Consider the following 17,542-nt stretch of genomic DNA (forward strand, 5'->3'; position numbering starts at 1 on the left):
AGACTCTTAAGCAGGTTCCATGCCCAGCACGGAGCCCAATACAGGGTCCAACGTGGGGCTCAATCCCACGACCCTGAAATCATGACCGGAAGCAAAATCAAGAGTCCGACACTTAAGGGACTGAGCCACCCAGGCACCCCGGGAAGGAGAATGTTTAAGCAACTCTAGGTGGGGTGTACTTACTGACATGAAGAATTTCTGTTTTCTAATGCAGGTAGAGAGGGTAGACTTCCATTTGCACCAATAAATGAAACAGCCATTCGTGTTTGCAGCTTGTTAACACCAGCATACTATGAACCCCTTCCCTTAAAGATCACATGGTATCAATTTCATGCCGGTGGCAAAGTGCCCTAGTTGACAGACATCCTGCAGTTGCTCAAATCTTTTCTCCTCCACATTCTTTCCTTTCTCCCACAACAGATTCCCTCTACATCAGCCCCCCTAGTACCACAAGACACCAACAGGAGTTCAGACTGAGGGCAAGCATGGAGCTGTTCTGGGCTCTGGTGCAAGTCTGATTTCTATAAAAAGACATTTAGAAAACAAGCAGCAATGTTGCCATTTTGCCTTTAATGGAAAAGTGGCTAGTGGTTACAGTAAAAAAAAAAAACAAAAAACCATTTTATTTAAAAAAATCTCTACCAACTTCTAGGCAATCACTGGGTTTTCAGAAATACACATACACTTGAAAACCAATAGTCTGTATAAAAATAAACTTTGAATGTGCAATTAAAAAGGGAGGTCCCCAGTCTTTTTCAGCTGCACAAATGCACAGTAAAAAGGAGCCAAGTCGGTGTGCGATGGGTTTACCCCAGTGCAGAGGGCGATTTCACTTTGGAAGACAGAGCCTGTTTGAAGCGCCTCTTGAGGTCTTGCATGTTGGGAGAGCGCGGCCGGGGAATGATGGAGGCCCTCCTCCTCTCCCCGCTGAGGCTGTGCAGCTTGCTCACCTCTTTACAGAGATGCTGAAACACATCACAGACGTCCTCATAGTTTTCACTGGTGGAAATTTCAAGGAACAGGCTGCCCAGTTCGTTGGCCAGTTGAATGCCATCATGCGTTTGCACCTGACGGGCATGGAGAAGGTCCCCCTTGTTGCCCACGATGATGACAGGGGCCCTAGAGTCAGGGTGGACCTTCCGGATGTGGTGGTAAAGGGGGCGGATGGACTGGTAGCTGCCGTAGTCTGTGATGGAGTAGACCAGCAGAAAGCCCTCTGCCCACTGCACGCACTTGGACAGGGAATCAACTACTTGGGTCAGGTTGTCTTGGACCTGAGAAAAATCAAAATGAGTGTGGATCAAGGAAGCCCTCAGTGGGAGAGGACTCAAAATAACAACAGAGCAACGCTTGCAAAAAAGCATTCAAAAGAGAAATCTTAAATACAGATTGCAGACGCTACCTAGCTTCTGCAGAAGGAGGCTTTGGATGCAGGAAGCATGCTTGCAGGAAGCATGCAAGCTCCCTGCCTGGGTTATTTTATGGCTGTTGCCAATGCATTATCCTTAAACCCCTGCTTGGCGGGTATTCTGTGGTGAGCCCTGGCTGACTGCAGAATGACTTCAATGAGAACTTTCAAAGAAGAATGGCGCAATCTTTAGGGAACTGAGAATAAACAAAACTTTGAAAATAAGCCAAGATAAATATCTTTTCCCAAGCCCATAAAAATATTTTTAGCATGTCCTTTTGAGAATGTTACAGAAACAAATTCCTTCTTTCTGTTCTTCCACAAGACCTTTCCTCCCTCCAAGGGAGAGCAATTAATAACTTGTTAATCAAGTTAAATTCCTGACTGCTTGCCAGGGGGTTATCTGGTTGCAATTAACTGACTTGAGGGAACAGTTACAAACAGAAGCACTCTTGCTGTCCTTGCTAGGGGAGAAGACTCGCTCAGGAATCCCACTACCAACAGTTCGGTTAATGGGTTCATGGCCCGGCTCCGAAAAAAGCCGTGAGCCCCAACCTTGCAAGTTGTGAGTGATGTCTCAGCCAGAGCTGCAAAGAGGCTGTTAACTACCTCTCCCCTTTGGAGGTGCTGGACTGGAGGAAGCAGCCAGTCTAACCATCCACTCACCCTGTCCCCACCAGCAGGGTTTCTAACAGCCCCCCTGCGGACAGCCCACGCCTTCACGGAAATGCGAAACAGGTATGTTTACACATCTTGCTCCTGCTGGGGAGCCCCCTGGGTGTGTGGGAGGTGGTGAGCTGTTTTGCTGCTGGCCGTCCTTACCTGGATGCCTCCGGGGGTGTCCTGAATCTGCAGGGATAGCTGGTCTCCCTCTATGTAGACCAGCCGTGAATACAATTTGCCTGAAGCATAAAGGAGAGTTTGCTTTAAAATTCCTACACACGTATCAGAAAAAAGAAAATCGGAGCATGCGGCCACAAAAGCAGAGAGCACGAAATTATTCTAACCTGTATTCGGTTCATAATCGCCGATGAATCTCTTGGTCAGGAAGCGCACGATCATTGCTGAAAAGGAAAAATAGGAAAATCAGTTAAAGGACTAGGACAAAACAGTCAAGCCGGGACGCTCTCGTGGAAAAGGAGAGGGCGCCGGGCCGCAGAACAGCGGGTATTGCCAACGTCGCAAGGCTCTGCAAAGCCAAGGGTGCGGCCGTGGCGGTCTCCCGCGGGTTTTGCGGCGGGTGTGACCGCAGCTGTCCACCTGCCGCGCCAGCCCCCCTCCTCCTGCAGGGGGCAAGCCAGGCGCGAGCCCAGGAGTAGACGCCCCCGGGGAAGCAGCGGGGGAAAGCGGTCTGGCGGGGGAGAGCCGTGGCTGGCGCGGAAACTTCCAGGTTCTTCCTGGCGCTCCAGCCCCCTCCCCTCCGCCCAGAGCTCCAGCTCTTCCCCAACGCCCGGTCGTCCCCGCGCGGTCCCCTGGGTACTCACCGCTCTTGCCCACCCGGCCGGCGCCCAACACGGCCAGCTTGATGTCCTTGGGCAGGAGGCAGTCGGAGGAGGACTCGGGGATAGGCGCGAGCAGACAGTGCCCAGACATGGTTGGCGGCCGCATGGAGAACGCGTCGGTCGAGCGGGTTCAGCCACCGAGAGCGCAAGCCCGCCGAGCCCGGCGTCGGGCGCAGCGGAGCGGTTCGCGAGCAGAGAGCGTGGGGACACAGGTGCGCGGGGACGGCAGCGGCCGACCGGGGTTGCAGGGCGGGCGGTTTTTAAAGGGCTGGGCGCGCGCCGTGGGGGCGGAGCGGCCACCTCCGGTCCCGCCCCCTTCCCGCCCCTTCCCGCCCCTTCCCGCGGCAGTCGGGAAGGCCCGCGCTGGAGAGCGGAGTGGCCGGGCGCCGGGGACGGGCGCAACCGCCTCACCGCTTGCCGCGCTCCGCCCCGGGCCCCAGAGGGACCGCCATCGTCCCGCGAGCGCGTGGGCGGCCTCTCGTCAGGCTGTGCCGGCGCCGCCCTGGAGGCCCCTCCACCCCGCAGAAGCGAGCCCGGGTCACTATACCAGTGGGTGAACCTGAGATCAGTTATGAGCTGCGGGAGGGAAGAAAGAGGAAAAAGTGCCATCAGTCGGATATTTCTGCAACAATGGGAGGGATAAATTCCTGTTGGGTCTGTTGCCCTTTTTATTTTCAGAAGGTGCTGAGGGGTGACATTACTAAGGAAGAAGGAGGAGGGTAAAGCCCTGAATTAGTAGCCGTGTAAGGGAACTGCAGTCACTGTGACCTTGCTCCAGGTTTGTGAAGCCTTGGGGCAGTAATTGTTTGCTGCTCAGGCTCCAACCCCAGACCGTCGCTGCTGGCCTTGGTTAAATCCGTTCATTAGTGAACACTCAATACACATTCCATCCTCTGGGAGCTTTGGCTCTTTGGACTAATTGTCTGTCATTAACTGTCCTATGCACTTGAGTCATGCATTTGCTTTTATTATTCACATACTTATTTTTTTTTAAGATTTTATTTATTTATTTATTTGACAGAGAGACACGGCAACAGAGACAATACAAGCAGGGGAGAGGGAGAGGGAGAAGCAGGCTTCCCACTGAGCAGGTAGCCTGATAAGGGGCTGCATCCCAGGACCTCACTGGGATCATGATCTGAGCCGAAGGCAGACTCTTAACCAACTGAGCCACCTAGGTGCCCCCAAGTACTTACTTCTGAGTGTAAAATGAAGTTTAGGATAAGGATGGGGGAGTGGAAGAAGGGGACACAAAAGAGAAAAATGGCCTGGTGTTGGGTTTGGGGAGCCCACCATAGTAAGGCAGAAGGCTTGGGATTTGATCCTTGCAGGTTAGAACTTCATGCATATGGCCTCCAGTATACCAGCCTCGTATGCCGAATTGCCTAATGGAGGGCCCCATCCTTATCACTTTCTCTGTCTTGGTTGTATTAGTTAGCTTTTGCTGCAAACTGCTGGAAACTTAATGGCTTAAAACAACAATCCCCCCTAGTTGCTCACCTCTGTAGGTCAGTGGATGCGTTGTCCTAATCTAGGCCAGACTCAGCTGACCTCGGCTGGGCCCTTTCATGTATCTGCAAAGAGCTGGGAGAGGGGGGATGGTAGCCGGCCAGCTGTCAGCAGTGATGGGGGAGGGGCAGTGGCAGATTCACAAGTCTGAGTCCACCCACCCACCCACCCACACACATCGGCTGGCTAAGGTTTGCTCTCCCCGTGGCTGAGCAGGTTTCAGAGTGAAAAGGCCTCTTGAGCCCTACTCCAGAGTGGAAACCATAACCTCTGCTGCAGTCACAATTCCAGCCCAAATTCAAGGAGAGGGGAAGGGATCCACCCACTCCTCCGTGGAGGGCACTGAAATCACATTTGAAAGGGCTGGGTGGCTCAGTCGATTAAGCATCAAGCTCTTGGTCTCCACTCAGGGGCTCAGGTCATAATCTCTGGGTTGGGAGATGGAGCCCTTCCTTGGGCTCACCCCTCAGAGGGGAGTCTGCTTCTTCTCCCTCTGTCCTCCCCTCCCCTCCTCCCGGCTCATGCACTACCTATCTCTCTGAAAGAGAAAAAAGAAAGGGCTGGGTGGGATGCAGAGAGGGATAGAGAATGGAATCCACTTTCAGCAACCAGCTACACTAATGCATGTTTCCCTCCATCTACTCAGAATTCCAAACCAGCAACCTGTGAGCCATCCTTGACTCCAACTACTCTCACTTCAAGTTCCACCATTTTTATTGCCTACACCCCTTGGCATCTCCCCCTCTCCAACCCCACTGCTCTCTTCACCTCTCAGGTGAATTCTTCAGGACTCCCGCTGTAGACTAGGACTAGATGAGGACTTGTTTACTTGCTCCTCTCTTGGAAGCTTTCTTCGATCAGCCATCCCTGCCCCTATCTCCCAGTTCCTCCCTCTTAGGACACTCTTAGCAGCACTGATCTCAACTGTCACTTTCTGTAAAATTTGTTTCGTGAGACAGACCGTCTCGGTGGGGGTGGGGAGGGGTGCGGGGGCAGAGACTCTAGCTTGTGTCTTTAGCACCAGCACATAGTGGCACCTGGGACTTAGAAGGTCCTTTGTTCATTGACCAACTTTCTGAAGAATAAATGAATAAATGAATAAATGATGTCTTCACTGTGTGAACTGGAAAAGACAGGAGTCATGTGTGTAACCATCATCCCAATAGCTTGGTTTTGAGAGCAACCTACTCTTGAGAGAAAGTGTTCCAGGAAATGTCCTGAGATGAACTGCTGTATTTCAGTTGCACTGACTTTTGGCAGCTTACAAGGCAATCCCCTTCTGTTCAACTTCAGTTTAACTGGAAAGACTTAAAGCAGGGCACCTCATTCTTTGACAGGGGAGAGAGAACCATAAGGACAGTTACCATTTATAGAACAACCATGAAACTATTAGGCTCCAGGGATCCTTCAGCTCTTCAGTGATACAGGTCCAAGTCGTTGTGTCCCAGATGCTCTTGGCTCTCTTTGAACACAAAATGGCCCCTGTTTCACCAAACACCAAGTCCTCACCAAAGCAAGGGAGAGTGGGACTCTATTCATCTCCATTATGAAATAAAATAATTCTCGGAATCCAGCAGACCTTCTCTTACCTCTCAGTCTCCAGTACTGAGAAGCTGAGAGTTTATCCAAGTACTAGCAAAGAAGACTGGGATTATCACTACCTTAGAACAACCCTAACTCCTCCTCAGGAGCTAGCAGACAACTTGCTCCCCCATTTAAAATCACTAAATAGAAGAACGGATCACTGTTGAGCAGGAATCACCCAACTCTGCCTCAAACACCTTTCACTCTCCTGGGATTAAAATGCAGAACTCTCAAGGGAAAAGAGAGCACTTTCTTGGCTGAATCTTGGACTTAACGCTACACCTCATTCCATATCCTACATTCCCTGTCAGGAGTAAGATCATTTTAGTTTCAGGTCACCCAATAAGTAAGATTCCTACGACTGTTCTCTGTCCACTGATAATTATGTTCAATTTTGCATTCACATTCGCACCTTTGCTCAGAGCTCAAAATGTTACTTCATTCTCCTTGGAAAGCTCTTTGCATTTGCAAATAGACAAGATAATCCATGACCTTTTAATACAGACAGTATGTTACCGAAAAGTTACTGAACATTTATAAATAGCATTGCCTAAATTGTTGCTGCTTGAGTTCTATTTCATTTTGGATTTCTTTGTGTCCAGAGTTACGTAAAAATGTACAGCAACCAATGTAACAGGGGCATACTGAAGTGGTTTTAAAATGATAATGGAAATGCGTGGGTACAGATATGGATACACAAATCTTGTGGGTGTTCAGAATGAGTATGAAGGGCAGAATTTGGTAATTTGCAAATAACAGCCTTGGGAAGTTATTAACCCTTTACCAGCCAAATAAGCTTGATTGCTAGTCCTGAGGCAAAGCTGCCAAGGGTCCTCCTCCAGTTCAAGAACCCCTCTCCGCCATCCATCCCCTCCTAATACCAACTCTTTGTGTGTATCCTAAATCCTTGAACAATGAACTTACTGGAGACTCATAGACTACCTTTAGGTTATTTCACCAGAATAAAAACTGCTTTCCTACTAGCTCCCTAGTTTATTTCAACAGTCAAAATTACTGAAAATCTGCTTGCTGCAAGGCTCCTCTAAGTGCTGGTACAGAATACAAAGAACAGCTAATTTTCTATTACCAATCATCTACTGAGGGGATGACAAGGTATAAGATATTCCTGCCTGCCTTCACAGACATCTCCATAGTGAAGTTAATTATTATTTTTTTTTTTAAGATTTTATTTATTTGACAGAGAGAGAGATCACAAGTAGGCAGAGAAGCAGGCAGAGAGTGAGGGGGAAGCAGGCTCCCTGCTGATGCGGGGCTCAATCCCAGGACCCTGAGATCACAACACAAGCTGAAGGCAGAGGCTCAACCCACTGAGCCACCCAGGCACCTCGAAATTAATTATTCTTCATAAATTTGTCCAAAAAATTCCATTTCTTTTTTAATCTAAACCTGTAAAGTGGGTTAACTATCTCCTAAATTGAGGTTCAGACAAGGTTAGTTACTTACCTGAAGTCATTGAGCCATTCAGTAGGAGACACTCCAACCCCTCTGATTTCTCATCTTGGCATTTTCCATCGATGCAGAAAGCAGGATGAAAACACTCTGGTCATGTAAAAGGAATGACAAAGCAGGTCGGGTGCCAACTCCTAATAGAGCTGCCACAGGGAGAATTAAATCTGAATGGGGGAGGGAGGTGGTGGTAATCAGGGAAAGCTACAGGAAGAAATGGCCTGGTCTCTGAGCATGAGTAATATTTGGTAGGTGGAAACAGAAGGTGGGAGATGGCATGTCAAGTTGAAGGAACAGCATGAGCAAAATCCTGAAAGTAGAAGTATGATACAAGTCTGGGGAGCTATGAGTAGTATCAAACATTAAAAGGATGGGGTGGATGGTCCAAAAAGTTGGGGACCAGACTCTGGATGGCAATGCTTTATATGCTCAGGGATTCATCTAGAGGTTATGTAAAGCCACTTAACTCTTAAGGAGGGTAACCCTGACTGTAATAGGATCAGAGTTATGAGCATTTAAAGAACAGAGTATCATCTTGCTCTCAAGATCTTAGAACTGTTTACTTACTCATCTTCCATAAGCAATTATTTTGAACCTCCTCGCTCAGGAGCAAAAAGTTCAATCACCCTCAACTTGAGCTACACCATCACTTCATTTAGAATAGAGTACCTCACTGTTCTTTTCCCAATCAAATGATTTCCATTAAATCCTAATCTTGCAAGGAAAGTAGGTATCAAAGCATTTTCTCTATGCTTTTTTCACTTGGGGCTTTATGAGCTAGCCTGTCAGTTAATCCTCACCACACACATTTGCAGTTTGAAAAGAACCACAAGGGACGCCTGGGTGGCTCAGTTGGTTAAGTGGCTGCCTTCGGCTCAGGTCATGATCCCAGCGTCCTGGGATCGAGTCCCACATCGGGTCCTTGCTCGGCGGGGAGCCTGCTTCTCCCTCTGCCTCTGCCTACCACTCTGCCTGTGCTCGCTCGCTCTCTAACAAATAAATAAATTAGGAAAAAAAAAATTTAAAAAAAAACAAAACCGAACCACAATACGGAAACCCTGGGCTTATTCACTCCTCTGTAAACACTTTCCACCTCAGCAATAAGAGCTGCAGATGCTGCGTCACTGCTATTACTCATAACCCAGTAACTTGTCTAACAGATTCTGGGAAAGCTTTTGTATGAAGAATACCAATTGTTTTCCTTTTAAGTGGGGATGGGATAAACACGTGTATTCCAAATCTAATTGTTTTATTTCTTTTGTGCTCAAAAAGATAAACCTACCTCCTTCTTATCAACTTTTATTTCTAAGTTTTAGCAAAATTGTTTTTTTCTTTTCCCCCTTATCATAGTACAGAGAAAAGGTTGACTCTAGTGAGAATACAGTAGATATGAAACTTGAGTTTTCTGCCACAACTTTGAGAGTGCAATTTTATTCAGCCCTTGGGATCGGGCTCAAGTGAACAAAAACAGAAGTTCTCAAAATGTACCTGGCTACATCAGAAAAGATAGAATCAAAAGTTCAAGGAGCCATGCACCTTCATTTACCGTCATGGCTCTAATTTAATAGGGCAGAAAGTTTAAAATTTAGAACATTTTTCTTCATCCTCGCCAAGTGTAGAAAAGGGAATTGTACAGTAAGAGATTCTTTTATAATTCTACAATCTGTAACAGTTTCTCACTATTTAAAAGGACCTGCACTTCAAGGCAGGCACGTAATTTATCAGCACACACACATTACTCAAAGCTAGTGAGTTTGAAGCAATTTGTTTCTCCAATAATAAAACCTCTTCAAACTAATCTGAGTATTTCCAGGATATCCGGATGGAGCTGCCCAAGAGGGAGCTGGAAATAGAGGTTCAGAGAACATGGAGTTCCGAAATTTGAGTCTCAAGTGTATTAGAGATGACTAAATACATAGATCAGTGGTTCTCAAACTTGAGCATCAGTCACCCAGAGAGGTTCTGAAGCGTGGGGCTCATCCCCAGAATTTGATTTAGTAGGCCCACATTTTTAACAAGTTCTCCAAAAATGTTGATGTCAGGTAGGGAACCATACTTGACAACCATTGGAGCCTACAGCAAAGCCTGACCTCATGACGCTGAGACCTAAGCCAAAACCAAGTCAGACTGCACTCCAATACTAAAAATGTTTTATGTACATTCGCGGTACCACTATCGCCATTCACAGTGCATTAGAAAATTGCCACAATGTACATCAGATGGAAGAGTTCACTTTATGATGACCTGCCCTAAGAACTCCCCTAAACTAGTTATATTTACAGCCCTTTTTTTCTCAATATTTACCTTCACCAGCCCTCCTGAACTAAGGGACCCGATCCTCTGCCATGTCTTTTGTCACAATTGTCATCTGGTGGTCATAGGAATACGGAGTCATAGGTCCTATGTGCATAAAGGACCTCTGGGAATCATTTGGTCCAATCCCTATACACATGTAGATAATACCCTCATTTTACATGGGGCAACAGGAAGGTTAATACAAACTGCTGAAAAATGAACAAAGTTTGAGGTTTCCTGATCTTTCCACATCATGTAGGAGACTTAATAATCTCAATTACACATGAACAAAATTGTTATGAGACCTTTAAAATCCGAATCATTCTAGTTTGGTGAAGTCCATAGCAAAACAAGATTAACATACATACAGAAATTAGAAAGTATGTTTGGCGCACCTGGGTGGCTCAGCTGGTTAAGCATTTGCCTTTGGCTCAGGTCATACCAGGGTCCTGGGACTGAGCCCATCAAGTTCCCTGCTGGCAGGGAGCCTGCTTCTCCTTCCTCCCAGCTTGTGCTACCTCTCTCTCAAATAAATTTTTTAAATCCAAAACAAAAAGTTAAAAAAGAAAAAGGGTAGTGCTTTCCTCAATTCAAAAAACATTTATGAAATACTTATCGGGTGCCTGGGTGGCTCAGTGGGTTAAGTCTCTGCCTTCAGCTTGGGTCGTGATCTCAGGTCCTGGGATCAAGTTCTGTGCCAGGCTCTCTGCTTGGCGGGGAGCCTGCTTCCCTGCCTACTTGTGATCTCTGTCAAATAAATAAAATCTTTAAAAAAATTAATAAATAAAAGAAATACTTATTATGTGACAGGACCCAGGAGGACATATTAAGAGTTTTTAACCCCCGGTCTAATGTGAAGATCAAGTTTTTAAAAAATTGTGAACACACCTGTAGAGGGAACAGGCACAAGGGATTTATTCTACCACCCCAAACCATAATTTCTCTTCTCTGATTCCAAGCACTTCCATTCATTCCTCTCCATAAATTACTTTTTCTTTTTTAAAAGATTTTATTTATTTACTTGACAGACAGAGGTCACAAGTAGGCAGAGATGCAGAGAGAGAGAGAGAGAGAGAGATAGAGAGAGAGAGAGAGAGAGGAGGAAGCAGGCTCCCTGCTGAGCAGAGAGCCCGATGCAGGGCTGGATCCCAGAGCTCTGGGATCATGACCTGAGCCGAAGGCAGAGGCTCTAATCCACTGAGCCACCCAGGCGCCCCCATAAATTACTTTTATCAGGGAAGGTTCACCTATGACACTCAAGGTGAACAAAGGACAATCAGGAATTCACCAACTTAAAGTATAGGTATTTCAGGGAAAGATACAAATACAAAGGAACTGGGGAAAGCAAGCAATTCCAAGAATCAAAATTTTCCCAAGAGCCAGAGCAACATACAGAAAAACTGTTAACAGGAAATGATAGGGAAAACAACTTAGTAGGAACCAGAGTGCTTTAAACCATCTATTTTTAAATACTATTCTTCAAAGGCAAGTTCTTTAACCTCACAACACAGCTATTTAAGGCAGGATTCCAAGACTCAACTTTCCCTAAGCTTAAATGCAATTCAACAGATAACCTTTCATGTATTTTTTTAATTCTTTTTTCTTTGGGATTTGGAGAGACTATTTTCCAACCACAAATATTTTTAAAGTAATATCTGGCAGTTTTCTAACCAACTGAGTATATTCTTTTCTACGATAAACCACCTCAGATCTTTCAGCAAGAAAAAAGCCACTAAATTTTAATAAAGACATCACCCAATGAATTAGGACACAAAGTTTGCTTTAAATACTTTTTCAGGGAAAGGACACTACACTTCTACTCAATTAAGAGAAACAATTTTACAGTCTTGAGGTCTTTTATTTTCTTTATATTTATCATGCCATGAATTCATAGGGAATGGGTTCCAGCAGTTCGGGCTCCTTTCCATTGGTTCTCACGAAATGTGCTTCTCTGGGTGGAGCAGGCTATTTAAAAAAAAAAAACCAAGGGAACAATTACATCAGGGACAGTAATCAGTTTTGAAGTGTTCTCAGAAACAAAGAAATAAAATACTCAATTTATTCACTTTCATATGAGAAAAAACTACTACTGAGCACGTTTTAAAATTCCCAAGATTAATAGCAAAAATCATCTGTCAAGCACTCACCTGACGCTTCAGCTGAACCCAAGTACCTTTCTCTTTGGCTTCCTTCTTTTTCTGATCATTTTCCTTTACACGCTTCAGGAAACTATCTCGGCTCTTTGAATGTTTAATATGCTCAATGCGTACATTAATTCTCTTGGCAAGAATCTTGCCCCTGGGGAGAATCAACATTACTATAAATGCTTCAGCAAAAATTTAACAAAGTCCAATTTTATTTGGCAATTTCATTTATTAAATAAACCATAAACCTTTTACCTACAAATAGGATTACACAGCAAGGTGATGGCTAATTTATAATTATTAATCGTACTAGAAGAAACCTTGAAGCAAACACCTCCACTTTTTTTCTCTTTTTTAAACATTTATTCGCTGGGGTGCCTGGGTGGCTCAGCCGTTGAGCATCCCACTCTTGGGTTTTGGCTCAGGTCACCATCCCAGCGTCATGGGACTGAGCTGTTTTCGGGATCTACACTCAGCAGGGTGTCTGCTGGAGATTCTCTCTCTCCTCTCCCTTTGCCCCTCCCCATGCTGCTCATGTTCTCTCTAAAAATAAAAGGTTTATTAGAGGCAGGGGGAGTCTTAAGCAGACTCCATGCTGATTGTGGAGCCTGACTCAGGGCTCCATCCCACAAGCCAAGCCAAAACCAAGAGTTAGGTACTTAATGGACTGTGCCACCCATAGATCACCAAACATCTCCACTTTCAAGCCTCCTTTTTTTTTTTTTTTAAAGATTTTATTTATTTATTTGACAGACAGAGATCACAAGTAGGCAGAGAGGCAGGCAGGGGGGGCGGGCGTTGGAAGCAGGCTCCCCGCTAAGCAGAGAGCCCGATGCGGGGCTCATGATCCCAGGACCCTGGGATCATGACCTGAGCCAAAGGCAGAGGCTTTAACCCACTGAGCCACCCAGGCGCCCCTCAAGCCTCCTTTTGATGAGGTGACAGACCTTGAAATACCGTAAGCCAAAACCAAATCACTAATTGAATTTACTACTTACACTTCTTTTTATACTTTGAAAACTAGAACTGCTTAACACCAAACCCTAATAAAACTTTCCATTAAGTCTAGTTCAATGTGTTTCCTCTGACAGGATACAAGGCAAACACCCAGTTTGCTTGAGTTTTAAAAGGATGTTTCCTTTGCCCCACTTGAATGACCAATAAAGACATAAGTCCAATTGGCAAAGTGAAAAGGGGGTATGAGGGAATACTAATCTGCTAAAAAGAACTCTGACATTACTTACTTAACTTGTTTGTTTACAACAATGCCAACAGCATGCTGAGTAACATTGTAGACTCTTCCAGTTTTGCCATGGTAACATTTGTGGGGCATTCCCTTTTGAACAGTGCCCATTCCCTATTAAGAAAGCAGATGAAAGTTATGCCAGCATTTCCCCTTCCTTTTACATCCTGACTCTTATTAAAGTAACTAAGATACTCTAAAAATTTTTTCTTTCAAATGGCAACTCAAGAGCTTTCAGAGCCGGTGAAATGTGTTTTTCACACTGCTTCAAGCAATCAAAAAGACAATCATCATTAAGCTCCAGAGTACCAGGATACATTTAAATACTGGTCACAAAAGAACTTTTACTGTTTATTTAAAAAAATAACAATCTCTACCTCCGTCTCCATCAAACAATTAAATTTTACACCAAAGTATTATCCCTTTCTGTTATCAAAAAACTCTTGATTTTTTTCACAACTCGATAACAAACAAGTTAGGAGAAAATTCTTAGATTCTGGAATAGCACTTCAGAGACTCTGGTTTCTGAGTTAAATTAGTTATTCTACACTTAAGAGCTCTTATTCAGACCAAAGATTTTCCCTATTCAGGAGAATAAAAAGCCAACAGATGCAACATACATTTGAATTCCAATATTAGATTAAACTTTTCTACCTTCTAATATTATTCTGTAGCTTATTCACCTAATTTTAGAGTTTACCTTGATGTCCACAATATCACCTTTCTTGTAGATTCGCATGTATGTGGCCAAAGGAACAACTCCTGCACCCAAAAAAATCAGTATAGTCAGTATCAAGATTGAAGTCTACCTTATAAAAAAAACATGTAAAAGCTTACTAGCTTCCAACATATTTTATCTTTGACAGTTTTATTTTTAAATCTTGTTTATAAAAAACTACTGTATGAAATTTATGCTTTTTATTTATTACAAAAACAAGTTAGGTGCTGGTTAATCACTGCCATCTAATAAGAATGCATCGTATGAATGTATGCCATGTTTGCTCTCATAGGAGGGTAAATTTACTTACCATGTTTTCTAAAAGGCCTAGAGAACATGTAACGGGTACCTCTCCTCTTTCCCTTTGTGTTGGTCATTTTGGCAAATTACTGAAAACAGAAAGTATAAAACAGTCAAATGCAAATGCAAAACTGACATTTGTCTTTTTTTTTTTTTAAAGATTTTATTTATTATTTATTTGACAAACAGAGATCACAAGTAGGCAGAGAGAGAGGAGGGGAAGCACGCTCCCCGATGAGCAGAGAACCTGGTGCAGGGCTCGATCCCAGGACCCTGGGATCATGACCTGAGCTGAAGGCAGAGGCGTTAACCCACTGAGCCACCCAGGCGCCCCTCAGCCCTGCATTTTTATATGGTAGATTAAACCCCTTCTCTTACTTTTTTTTTTCTTGTTGGGGGACAGTGTATCTTACACAACCATCTGTTAACTGTCACGAATCCAAATCACTTCCTATTTATTTCTGACTACTTACTCCATCACTCACTAATAAACGTATGTAGAGCTGAAGGGGAAAAACACAGGCTTTATAACTTCTGACCTAATTCTGACTGAGATTCTGCCACTTGCTCCCCTGGGAAATTTATATTTAAACTCTGATCCTCATCTGCAAAATGGGAGTTAATACTCTTACAATCAACTGCGGTAAAATCTACAAAGCATTCACGAAGTTCTAGCCTATTTGCTTAACCACAGTAAGTTCATTATCATTATCTAAAAATTCACATACAGGCATTTCACATCGAATCTTTCACTGTTTCTCAAAAGTTTGAAACAATAGGTTTTCTTGCTCTAGGTCATTCAAGGGCAGAACTACCATTACTGAAAATTACTTCTACCACAAGGCAAATATATGTAAATCAGGCTTAACCGGACTGGATTCTAACATAATTTAGTCTCTTATTAACAGTTCTTTTTTAAAAAAGATTTATTTGAGAGAGAATGAGAGAGCGCACAAGAAGGGGGAACAGCAGAGGGAGAAGAAGCCCTGAGCCACCAAGGTACCCTTTTATCAACATTTCTTAAAGAGAGACTCCAAAGTACCTTAGTCATTAGCTTGAGAGATATGGAAACACAATGCTTCACCTAACTCACCAAAGCCAAATCACTGATACAACAAACGCTTCCATTACTTTTTAAAAAGATAACTAAGCATCTATCAAGTGCCAGATATTCTACTTTAATCCTCAAATTCTCTACATTTGTGTCAATTCATACCGAGGTGTCAAGTTCATAACCAAGGAGAGATACTCTGCAGGCTCAAATCACTAGTAATAAATAACACAGGACACAGCAATGCCGTAGATTCTGTAACAGGACCCACTGTAAAATGCAAACGGCAGTTTGCTCAACTCTGGTAGCTACTACTAACAAAACAGATTAAGAAATTAAAGAAAAAAAGAAAAAAGTGATTAAGGGGTAATTCAAGGACTTTCTCCCTAAGATTCCAAATGAAACACCTAGCTATTCACATGCCACCCCAGCGTTAACAAAACAGTATTCGTGGCAACATGAAAGCGCCTGAAAGCACTTTCCGTTTAACCAAATGCGATCTGGGACCCCAACTTTAAACAGGATTAATTTCACACACTAAAGCCAAGTAGTCTACAGCTCTTATCATGCAAGGCATCCTCTCTGTTCTGGGACCACGAGCCCAGGTTTTCAAACCCTAGGCCTCATCGGAGTTTAAAGTCCATGTCTTTACACCCGTAACATCATTCCTATCCCCTCATAAGCCCCTATCCAACAGCATCACAAGTTTAGACTTTACAAGACTGGCAAAACCACCACACTGAAGAGTTCGAAAAGCATTGGGCCATGCGGCTGCACAAAGCCTGTCCGAAGACCTAGAATACTGAGGCTGAAGCCGTGGAGACACAGGAAAAACAAATTCTTTCTCAGACTGACCCGAATTGCCTCACCCCAGTGACTCGGCTTCGCTTTTCTCGGGTCTCTCCCTTCTTAGGGCCGCGGCCTTGCCGTCCGGTCCTCAGCCCCCGGCCGACGCCCGGCCCAGGCCACTCCTGTTTTGGACGAACATAGCTCCACCACCCAGGTCTGTGGGCCCCGGACAGGCTAGACCGTCTCTCTAGGACCTGAATGCACGACCGCAGCGGCCTCAGGATCAGTACTCGAGTCTGTGGGACACGCGGCACCAGGAGCCACGCGCAGGTCCTACCTGGAAGATGGCGGTTCCGGCCGAAAGGAAGGAGGCGGGGCCGCAGCTCGCGCCTTACAAGGGCCCCCGGGCTGCCCGGAGCACCGCCTGAAAGAAATGCCAGGGGAAAGCTACTCTTCTGGGAAAGGGGATCTTCTCAGGGAACAAGGGGAGGCTGGCAGAATATTTTTCTTTCTTGTGAAAAAATGGCAATAAGCCAACACAAGCTGACACTTGGGTCTTTCCGGACAGCCCGGAAAGGGGCCTTCAAGGGCGTCAATCACGACGTCCACGTCCCAAGCGTGCTGACGTTCGCCTTTGCGCCGAGCCTACGCCGGAAGCGCGCTTGTGTCGGCGTCTCCGGGCGCCGGGGAGAGGTTGGTGTGACGGTGTCTCATCATTTTGCTGGGGCTTGTAACTGCTCTATTTGTTTGCAGAAGTAATTACGTGGGAACAAAAGAGAAATTGTAATTAGGCAAACATATTATCCAGTTCCTGTGTCTTTCAAAAGCTTTTTTTCCTATGAGCCAAGATATACCACGCTCTTGCTAGTGTGTGCGTAAATGTTACGTCGTTTTGAAAGCAGTTTGGCAAACAAAGTAAAACTGCAAATTTTTAAATACTGTACCCTAGCATTCTGCTTCTAAGTGTACATCTGGTAGAAACTTTGACAGGGAAGTAAGGATGTGCGTAACACCACTGTCAGTAAAAGCAAAAAATTAGCAAAATCCACCGAAGAGAATACAGTAATGAGATATTCGTATGATGGGATATGTCAGTAAATCAATACTAGACCCAGAAATTTGAGACAAAAAGAGGAAGGCGTAGAATGTACATAGTATGACAATGTATATACATAGAATCTTAACACATGTGAAACAGTACCGTATGCTGTTTAGGTGTGTGTGCATACGTAGTGGAAGTAGTCAAGAAATAAAAGGGGATAAAAATCGAATTTAGAAATCTATTTCACGTCCACTAGAGAAGCAACTATAAGAGAGGTTTTTGCTATCTTGACCGTTAGTAAGCTGAGTATTGGGAAATAATAGGTAGCCCTTGTTTTATTCACTTTTTTGATATGTATTTCTTTTAAAGGCTTTATCTATTTGTTTGTCAGAAACCGCACAAACGGGAGCAGCAGGCTACCTGCTGAGCAAGGAGCCCGATGTGGGATTCGATCCCAGGGATCATGACCCGAGCCAAAGGCTGACACCTA

The 17,542-nt window shown here is 44.8% G+C and overlaps 2 protein-coding genes across 4 annotated transcripts in view; both read right to left on the minus strand.

The window, feature by feature from the left end:
• Nucleotides 1-551: 551 nt before the first annotated feature.
• On the minus strand, nucleotides 552-3,179 carry RASL11A (RAS like family 11 member A). Its single transcript, XM_080798975.1, has 4 exons — nucleotides 2,893-3,179; nucleotides 2,416-2,472; nucleotides 2,231-2,310; nucleotides 552-1,274 (listed from the first exon to the last, which is right to left on the minus strand). The coding sequence occupies exons 1-4, from the start codon at nucleotides 3,014-3,016 to the stop codon at nucleotides 807-809; spliced, it is 729 nt and encodes a 242-aa protein (XP_080655101.1). The 5' UTR covers nucleotides 3,017-3,179; the 3' UTR covers nucleotides 552-806.
• Nucleotides 3,180-11,477: 8,298 nt separating this feature from the next.
• Nucleotides 11,478-17,542, minus strand: part of RPL21 (ribosomal protein L21) — a 33,559-nt gene continuing 27,494 nt past the window's right edge. Inside the window, exons 2-7 of one of the 3 annotated variants that reach the window (XM_080798646.1) lie at nucleotides 16,348-16,749; nucleotides 14,181-14,259; nucleotides 13,853-13,914; nucleotides 13,154-13,266; nucleotides 11,913-12,063; nucleotides 11,478-11,730 (exon numbers count right to left, since the gene is read on the minus strand). In XM_080798646.1, the coding sequence (XP_080654772.1) occupies nucleotides 11,641-11,730; nucleotides 11,913-12,063; nucleotides 13,154-13,266; nucleotides 13,853-13,914; nucleotides 14,181-14,247 (483 nt within the window). In that variant the 5' untranslated portion in view covers nucleotides 14,248-14,259; nucleotides 16,348-16,749 and the 3' untranslated portion in view covers nucleotides 11,478-11,640. Of the gene's footprint in view, nucleotides 11,731-11,912; nucleotides 12,064-13,153; nucleotides 13,267-13,852; nucleotides 13,915-14,180; nucleotides 14,260-16,076; nucleotides 16,750-17,542 lie in introns of those variants that run through there. The other 2 variants (XM_080798647.1, XM_080798648.1) reach the window with 2 other exon arrangements.

This window comes from Martes martes (assembly GCF_963455335.1).
Source record: "Martes martes genome assembly, chromosome: 3".
Taxonomy (NCBI): Eukaryota; Metazoa; Chordata; class Mammalia; order Carnivora; family Mustelidae; genus Martes; species Martes martes.